This window comes from Helobdella robusta (assembly GCF_000326865.2).
Source record: "Helobdella robusta unplaced genomic scaffold HELROscaffold_1, whole genome shotgun sequence".
Taxonomy (NCBI): domain Eukaryota; kingdom Metazoa; phylum Annelida; class Clitellata; order Rhynchobdellida; family Glossiphoniidae; genus Helobdella; species Helobdella robusta.
In genome coordinates, this window is record NW_008703570.1 from 7,493,005 (window position 1) to 7,503,108 (window position 10,104).

General features: G+C 30.6%; 2 protein-coding genes across 2 annotated transcripts in view; one reads left to right on the plus strand and one right to left on the minus strand.

Moving 5' to 3' along the window:
* The window catches only part of HELRODRAFT_159178 (hypothetical protein), a gene marked incomplete at both ends in the record, with an annotated part of 6,176 nt that extends 2,790 nt beyond the window's left edge, over positions 1–3,386 (minus strand). Inside the window, 3 exons of the mRNA XM_009011083.1 lie at positions 1,345–1,632; positions 3,036–3,102; positions 3,264–3,386. Coding sequence (XP_009009331.1) covers positions 1,345–1,632; positions 3,036–3,102; positions 3,264–3,386 — 478 coding nt within the window. The remainder of the gene's footprint in view (positions 1–1,344; positions 1,633–3,035; positions 3,103–3,263) is intronic.
* Positions 3,387–4,349: 963 nt separating this feature from the next.
* Positions 4,350–4,951, plus strand: HELRODRAFT_159179 (hypothetical protein; the record flags this gene model as incomplete). The annotated part of the gene is made up of 2 exons (XM_009011084.1): positions 4,350–4,450; positions 4,747–4,951. 2 exons carry the CDS (start codon positions 4,350–4,352, stop codon positions 4,949–4,951), a joined length of 306 nt encoding a protein of 101 aa, XP_009009332.1.
* Between the last annotated feature and the right edge of the window lie 5,153 nt (positions 4,952–10,104).

A 10,104-nucleotide genomic window follows, 5' to 3' on the forward strand; every position in this document is an offset into this window, starting at 1 on the left:
ATTGCCGCATTGCACTCATGGGATGGGTTTAGTTTTTTAATCTTTAAATCAGACTCCGACCGATGGATGCTGCTGTGCCTTTCCACGTGTCTCCATCAGAGCGGAAGAAAGAAAGTTGAAAAAAATTTAGAAACGAAATAAAAAAACTGAAAGAACTAAAATAAAATAAATTAAAACCGAGTAACATTATAACACAATGTACGCCTGTGCGTTTTAAAGTGCAGTGTTGGATGGATTTTTATAACAGAAAAATAATCTTAAACGTTGATAAAATAAAATTTATTAAATTATTAGATAATATATTATGTGAACTTTTCAAGTTAAAAATAAATATAATGTTCAAATATTAATAAGTTCATTTGTATTTAAAAAAAAATACAGAAAAATAGGTATCCATAGTATATGTACGTTAACACGTTTCCTATATGTGTATATGTGTGCGACTACTATTTGTGTGTATGTATACGCATCTTTGTGCGTGTGTGTGCGTGTGTGTGTGTGCGTGTTTATGTATGTGTGTATATGATAATTATGTATATTATGTAAACATAGAGAGAGAAGCGAGAGAAAGAGTAGGTTAAAGAAAAAAATAAAAGAACAAAAAACTTTAGACCGCAATGTGGTAGTGAATGGGATGTGTCCGAAACGAATGTTTTCTTTTAGTCAGAATCGCTCTAATGTATTTATGGCTTTCCCGTTAACACACTGAATTATGCGTTTAATTTTTGCGAGTGGTTAATTTCAATCTGCTAATTTATTAAGAGTATAGCTATACGACTATCAGGTTTCAATTTTTAATTATTTCATTTGTTTTATTCAACTTAGTTTAATAGCTTTAATTTAATAAGTTTCCTTGTTCAAATTGCATTACAAATACATTTAAGATAATTAATTTGCACGATTTTCTTTAAGCTTTGCTTTTTATTGCCCGCAGAAAGTGTCTACCAATAGCTAATAAATTTTTAACATCAACTTTAAGCGTTGTATTTTGATTTTGCTCATAAACTATTTGAATATGAAGCGAGAAAGCATGTCAACGAACAAAACAATTATTTCGATTTCATACGTGATACGTAATTCAACTTAGCATTACTATTTAATAGCATTCTCTTCCATTGAAAAGAAGACTTAAACAACAAAACGTTTTTACATGTTTCTGTGTAAATAATAAGGAGTATTTAAAACGCATATATTTTTCGTTCAAACATCGACGTTAAATTTTTCAACATTATTATTTTATAACCAAAATTTTATTAATTTTCTATTCTAGCTTATAGATTTATATTCAACATTCAACAAAAACCAAGTAAAACATTGCTGAAACAAATAGTTTGAATTTGCAACCTTTAACGCATTCGTAGGCAGCATTCAAGTAAGACTTGAGCTCCTTCAGGCATGGAACAAACAACTCGAACTCGGCGTCGGGAACTCTCAATTCGCACATCCTTCTTCCGGAACATCTCTTGTCGGTCATCTTGATGACGTCACTGTAGCATCCGATGTTGCCCATGCCGATTTCCACGCACCTGCCCAACCTCATTCTGCCGTACAGAGCCTTCTGGATGAGGATCACGTGGTTCTCGGAACATTCGGCGCGAAACACTTCTGTGTCGCAGTACTCGTCGCTTCGATCTATGCATGGGAGATAAAACAACTAGTTGATTATTTAATTTTTATCAGTGATTTACGATGAAAAAATTGAACAAAGTTTTAAATGCCTAAGATTTCATACATCGTAATGTTATTCGTTAAAAAACTGATTAAGAATTGGTATCCCTACTTCAATAGTCAAGCGGTAGAATAAAAATGTGTCAACTAAACAATCAAGTAATCAGGCAGGTAGCGAGGAAGCAATTCAATTGAACCTAATGAACCAGGTTATATAATTTCACAGAGAAAACACCCTTCACACAATCAAAAGGTTGTGCCACAGAGCTCAACAGCCAACTACTATTCGTCTTTTTATTCACTTCACCAAGAGAAAATGTAAAAAAATACTCTCAATAAATAAAAATAATTTTCAGTCTTGAAAAAATATTATAACAATATCTAGTGCACTGGCAAACTGACGCATTTCGCCAGAAATTTCTCAGATTTAATAAATTAAAAAGTTTTCAAATAATTACACCTGTTCAGTTTCTAAAATAAAGCCTGATGACACGTCAACTTGCACAAAAATTTCTTCGCCGCATCGAAAAAAAAATTAAAATCGATGTTAATCTCACAGGAACACGTAGGTACGCCGCAAAGTGCATTCGTCCAACGTTCTTTCGTTACTGATTGATTAGAAGTTAAACAAAATTGTTAAAATTTTCAACTAGCAACATGTGTGTTGACTTTTGTTACATTTACATCATCAGGAAAAGTAGAAGTAGATGCTGTGTCTGTTTTGAATTCAAGTGTAATTTTATTTCATTGATACGGCTTTCGTCACCGTCAGAAAACTGCATAGAAGCAAATTGTATAAATTAATCAATAAATAAATTAATTAACAAACAAATAAACAAATGTTGTTGCATTTTTTTATATTAATGACGTCAGTATTGTTGTTTTGTTTATCTTTTAAGTTAAACCATGTTTCTGAGTTTGAATGCATTTATCGATTTACGTTGAAAAAGTTTTAAAATTTTAACGATTGCAGTTAATATCGGGGAAATTAGTTTGTTTCATTCACATAGCAGATTAAACTATTTTACTAACGTAAACCAACGCTATACATTACATAACAAAACATCAACATTATGACAGGACTTGCAAAAAGGCAAATTATAAATTACATCAAAAAAGCATCAATAACAACAAAATAAAATTAAAATGATGCCACACAACTTACAAACCAAAAAGAATCAGAACCACATCATTATAACATAAATGTAATATCTCTTTAACTTTAATCCAAAGTTATTTTGACAGTAAATTATACGTAATTATAAATAACATGATTTCACAACTGCTGTGTTGTTGTTATCATCATTGCAACTAACAACGATATTAAAATATTCCAAGTTTTTCAGTTCACAAAAGAAAAAATTGACGTTGACAGCGTCTAGACAGGTTTGAAGACTGCAGACCAACATCATTTGACTTGTTTTCACAATCTAGCTGATGAAAATAAATCAAAGAATTAATATTTTAAAAAAATTTTTATTAATAAAATGGCATTTTTTTTCTCAAAATTGGACAACGTTCAAAATAAAAATATAAAACATAGTTTCAACATAAAAATCAATTATAACATACAGCAATGTGAGATGCTAACATACCAACTGGACAACATTCGACTCGATCCAATTCAACCAGACAGACGACGATGTTATCAATCTATGTGAGATGCATCTTACGAAACAGAAAATTGTTGAATTATTGGTGAAACGAAGAGTTGCCATCTTTTTATGTTCAGTGAGGTGCGGTAATCAACAATTTAATTGAAGATCTAATTTCTATTTGATTGTACTTTTATCTTAAAAACTAGCAATGGCAAGTTTCAAAAGTTATTCTTCAGTTAAAATACAACCTACGAATTAAGAGATTCAAGCATTAATTTCAAAAAATAGAATAGTTTTTTGCTCATTATCTTCAAATGACCAAATGTAAATCAAAAACTGAACATAAAAAGCATTTACCAAAACACTGTCTCGTGTTTCCTGTCTCGTGTTCAAATTGGGAAGTCAAGCTATATAAAAAATTTAACTCGAATTCTACTGTAAGTTTGATTTTGTTGCGTCAAAATATAATGTACGATGATAAATTTCCTAAAATGTTAACTTTGAATTACAGTTAAGGTCACGACTGCCGGTCAATATGTAAAAGACAGAGTTAAAAATAAAATAAAAAATTATTTGTAATTGTAATATCGACGAAGGTAAAACAAAATGCCCTCACACATGCAAACAAACATTGTACAATCATACGCACATGTAAAAAAAATATGCACGAATGAACAAACAGATGTACAGACACACGTAGAAACATTGGTAAAGACATTGGAACTGCCACACGCACATGTGATTACAGACGATCCTTTTCAACTGCATAAAAACTTTATTACGTAGTTGCTCAGCCGTCGTAGTCAAATGTTGATGAGACAATATGAAGTGTAGTAGTCTAGTTATTCGGCTGAATATTGAAAACTTTATGGGTTTTTTTTCTATGCTTCGGGTTAAAAAAGTATTTACAATGACAAACTTTTTAATTTTACCTTTAAGTTTACCTTTAAAAAATTTTGAAATTTTAAAAACAGAATTTTTAAATTGTTTATTTAAATCAAATTATTTTAATCATTGAAATTTTTCATCCAAAATGTAAACTGTAAACTATGCAACTACATTAAGAATGTCTCATGGCACGTGATGCAAGAGGAAGCTTTCGATGCGAAAACAGATCCAACAAGCTCTGGAAATTCGTCATCCAACAAGTCAAATAATCTGCAGTACGATAGGGTTTTAGACAAGTTAGTCTATTATTGCGTTGCAAGCAAAACACAAAACATATTTTGAATTGATGTTTGGCAAGTTGAATTTCAATTAAATAATTTAAGTGTCAATAAATTTACTTTAATAATAATTAATTAGTTTGTTAATTTTATTGAATAATTTATTTGGAGCCTGGCTGGTAGATTCATGGACAATCATTCATTTCATGTGATAAGTAATTTCAATGTTGGTTCGTGTTTGGCTTGTTCCTTTCAATGTTTTTTCTTTCTTCTCGTCGTTCTTTTCAATGATTTTCTTATTTTTCATAATGCAGCTTCGTCAAACTGAGCCTCTTGCATGTTATACTACACTTGCTATTAAATTTTCGTGCCACGAAGATTGCGCTATGCACACCACACGACGCGCATGCACTTTTTGCACACATGCACATCACACACACGGATTTAATACTTTCTGGGTTTCGGGCAGGCCATCACGTAATGGCAGTGCCAGAGAGACGTAGTGCTTCTACCAACTGAGCTAACTCGGTCACCATTTGTCCATTCATCTGTTCATATTAGTGGTTGTAGTAATAATGGCTTGAATGTAATATATCTTTTAATTATCAAAATTATCAAAAGCTTATTTAAAAGTTGTTTACTGACGAATGTGATGTTGATAAACATTTTATTATCGCTCAAATTTTTTAACATGTAAAAATTGTAAATAAAATTTCATTTCAAATTAACGAGACGAGATTCAAGTAACTTTAAGTCCCAACGTGCGATATGCCTGCCTTGCATACATCTCTCTCTATCATCCAACCACAATCGCGACATAAGCAAAAGCACACAAACATTCGAACACTTCAACATTAACACACACGTACAGTCTCACACATACACACACACACAAACACGCAAACAAGCTTCAGGCACACACATTCACACACACTCACAAGAAGAAAACCAACGTGACCACACAAGCGATGATTATTTTTCAATGAAAGTACGCCTTGAACGTCATTTCTTGAATATCATTAAATCAATGAGATTAATTAATCAACAGACACTTCACAGGTGTACATGACTTACACAGGCAGGCTTACATACAAATGCATATAAACATACATACATGCATGGATACATACTTACATACATACGCATTAATATACATGCACCTATGCATACATACATGACTACATGCGTGACACTCGCATATGTACACATGTATTACGTTTATTGTTTGTTTATGATAAAATACTGGAGCCGCGCAGTCATAAAAAAAGCATGGCAAAGGGACGAGTTTTTGAAAAACGGTTTAAAAACCTGCTGAAAAAGTTAAAATTTTAGTTAAAATACAATGAAGAAATTGGAGAAAAAATTATTAAACAATTTTTCTTTCACAATCGCCAAACTTATCTAAAAATTTTAATTAAAACTTTTCTATTGACTTAAATTATAAACAAATTTTTATAACAAGTAAGCATTATGTAATTTTTTGTTAACAAGAAACTATATTGAAATGTTGATGGTTTTCCATTGTTCAATGATTTCTTTAATTAGATTTTAGTTACAGAAAGGTTACAAAAAAATTTATCAATTATAAGGAAAGAGCATTCTGTCATCAGAAACTCATTCTGAACGACACCTTGGATGTTAGTGCAAATGAATGCAATTAAGTCCTCAATATATTTTGAATACGTGGTCTGGCGCGCAGCAAACTTTATAAACATAACAATTTTTATCTATTTTTATTCTCCAAATCAATTTTTTATTAAAGTTTCAGTTATTTAATATTTGACGGCGATACATTATTAAAATTATTAAAAGTGAAACATAAAAGAAACCAACACAATTACAAATTATAAAGAAAGATAAAACATTCACGCCATACTTATTTTCGCAATAAATTTTATAGACTGGTAGAATCAAGGTAGAATTTTATAAAAAAAAAAAAGTATGGGAACAGAAAATTAAAAGGCAAGTCAGGAAACCGTGAACATCAGTTTATCGTTTCGGCTTTTCAAATAATAAAATTAATATAAACATGGAAAAACTGCAAAGAAGTCGTAAAAAATATCAGATCTGCAGTTTCATAAAGTAATTTGAGAATTTTTATGACTGCCATGTGTAAGAGTGGTCTGTAAAACTGGTTTGGCAAAATGGTGTCGAAGCATTCATGAATTGAGTTACATATGTACAAATTATACGACTTGAATTTAGGTGTGTTATATGTTATAAAGATGTTCTTGTTATTAAAAATGCCATTCCCGTTAAAGCTTGGATAGTTTTTCTTTGTGTTAATGATGTTAATTAACGGTGTTTATTAAGATCCTCTCAAGAGAACATGGATGAAGTTAGAAATGAGAAATATATTACAGAGTCATCAATCAGTATTTGCTCGGGTCAGATGTCAGTCTATTGTATTAGTTCAAAACGGTATCAATGCTGAAGAATAAAAACTTATGACCTGAAAGAGAATGGAAAAAATCGGTTAACAAATGAAGCTTAGAAACAGTACCAAGACACTGAAAATGTGATGAACTTGTAGTCAAAATGTTTCCTTTCTGTTTATTCGATTAATCATGTAATTGTTTATATTTAATCATAAATTTATTCTTTTATTTAGTTAATTATCTACTATTTAATTTCTTAAATGTGCTCTTTACTTAACACATCTGTTCAGTTTTAGTTGTAGTTTATTTTCAAAGCTTGATATCTCATTTTTAAGAGGTTTTCGCTAATAATTCGGCAATAGTTTGTTAAAAAAAACAATGAAAACAGGAAAAATGAACAGATTAATAAAAAATTGTTCTTCGGTAAAAAAAATTTTGTGAACGTCATCATCCAGCAAAGTTTCAATTATTAAGATCGTAAAACTGCTCAGCTTCTCAAACGACAACTCGCAGAACTGCGACCATTTCAGGCACGACCAACCAAAGTTTTATGCATCTATAATGATTTCAGTTATTTCACTCCACATTTTTTCTCTTTTTATTTCAAAGGATTGACGTTTATTTTTCGTTTATGCCTTTCAAGGTGACCAGGCAAGCTGTGCTTCAGACGGCTGGCTCGATTGAAATCTTAATAAACTTGTATGCACGCACGTGAAGTGCCTGCGGACTTAGACCTGAATGAAAGCAGCACCTACTACACCAAATATTAATTTACGCGCAGATGACACGCACGCTCTGCCATTTGAAATCATACCTGAACTCTAAAATAAATGCACGCACACACACACACGCGCGCGCCCACACACCCAACTCTTACAGTAAACAATTGTTGATGCTGACAGGCTTACACGATTATACATTTTTTCATACATATTTCTAGACGTGGCCAGGTTGATTCTTTATAAATGTAAGTGTTTTATATGCATGCAATTCATCATAAACATAATGAGAAACTGTCTGCAGTGCCTACTTAGTTATGCATGCATTATGACGGTTATGATTACATCTACAATTCAGCAATGTTTCTCTGTGTGTAGACATTCTATTCCTGTTGTACATTGTTTGTACATACACTACAGCAAACGTGTACAAACATACAGAATTATGTACACATACATGTGCATGCAGTTGAATTTGTGGCGTAGACGGGATTGATTGATTTCCTGTTGATGTTCGTTTCAATGCATCCAGGTCACAAACCGCTGAAATCTACTCGCAAAACATCACAGCACTTTCGCTGAGTTGATTAACTCAATCTTTACAGAACAATTAAATGTTTACTAACCTAACTACCTCCTTTGGTTGAATAGTTTGATGCAACATAATTTTAATACCAGCATGTTTTAATTAAAACACTTTTTAACAATAAAATTTTAATAATAATCTTTAAATAATAACAATATATTTTTGTATTAATCTGCAATTTAATTGAAAAAGCCCGATAGACATATTTAAGGAGCATTGACAATGTAAACAAACGTTTGTATGTTTATGCTGCAGTTGGAAACATATATCAGAGTGCATGAGGTAATGTATGATTGTTTGCAAGACATTACGCATGTTGGTTGATGCACTTTACGAAGACAACCTCTTGAGAGTATTTTTATTTCATTGTAATTTGCTCCGTCTACGTACCGCTGAGCTTCAACGACGCTCTTTTTGCAACCATCTGTATGCATCACCATTCGTCCTGGGGTCGTATAACTGTTCAAGTATGTGCTCGTGCGTGTCTGCTTGCACGTTTATGTTCATGTTTGTTTGTCCGTCTCTGCGTGTATGTGTGTTTGTGTACACATCTGTGGATCTGTTGATATTACCTGCGGTTATTTTTAGTTATTGTCGGTGTTTAACATTTGTCAAAATAGCTAAACGGTAAAAAAATTATAGTGAAATTGATTTTGAGATCATTCGCATTTTATCAGATAAATTATTCTGATTCTTTTAAAACAGTTTTCAAACTGCTTATTTACAATTATTTATATTCACTCTGTGTTTCATGATGTTGTACGTTAATTTAAAAATGTTATTGCTTAAATATTTTCTGGTGTTTTTTATGTTATGAATTGAAAATCGTTATTATTAATGTTATAATTATTATTGTTAAGATTCAATTTTAGTACTTACAAAAATATACAATTAAATAACTTAACAAAAATCAATAGAGATGAATGAATAAAAACAAATAAATGTTATGAATATATTATGAATATATCGTATATGTTATGAATAAAAAACTGATAAGGTTCTTGGCGCAAAACGTTTATTTCGGTTCAGTCAAAGAAGGTTTTCAGATTGAATGTTGATAAGAACATTCAATCAATCCATCAGCTGTGTTTGGATAAACATAATTTTCGTGATGCCCAACGAGTTTCGCAAACATTTCTGTTTTAATAGCCGTTTTGTTTTTCGCTTGGCAATTTTTCTCAAACATAATGAATTTTCAGTTACAATTCGGTAATATATAAAATAGATAAAATAGTTTAAATATATAAAAAGTTCCAAAAAATAAAAAAAAAATGAAAATTTAGAATGTCTACTGCGTTATTCAATTTTAAATGTACAACTAAGCTTTGGAAAAATTCAACTGGCGTGTTATCAAATTACTTCAGGTCAGAGATTTAGGCAGATAAACATTAAAAGGACAATGTCAAATTGACTGTTGCAATAAAAAGTATAAACAAAGATTCATCAAATAAATATATAAATGTATTGTGTATTATGATACAACTTCATTTCATTTCATTTAACTTAATTTATTATGACTTAATTTAATTTAATAAGACGAGCGTAGTAAGAACAAAATAATTCAGGCATTTTCAATAAAGAAGAAAGTTAATTGTAGCTTAATAAAATGTTGAACAAGGTATTAAATAATTAAAAATAATAATAAATGAATAATAAACAAATAATAACATGTTATTATTCTATAAATAAAAAACGTGTAGGCCTATATGTATAACCTCATTGATCTGATCATTCATTGCTATTTTGCATACAAAAACATTGAATCAATTCATTTCTTGATTGCATTATTAAGACAAATCAATTTTTTCCAATGTTTGACATAACATGGCTGATATAATTAATTAAACTTTTTTTTCCAATTAAGAAAATATTTAATGATTTTGAGATATTGCAAATGTAAATCATTATAGGTATGATAGAATTATACATCTTACGCACTCAGCTGCAATTATCTCAACAAAAATAAACATTCTATTTTATAACAAAATC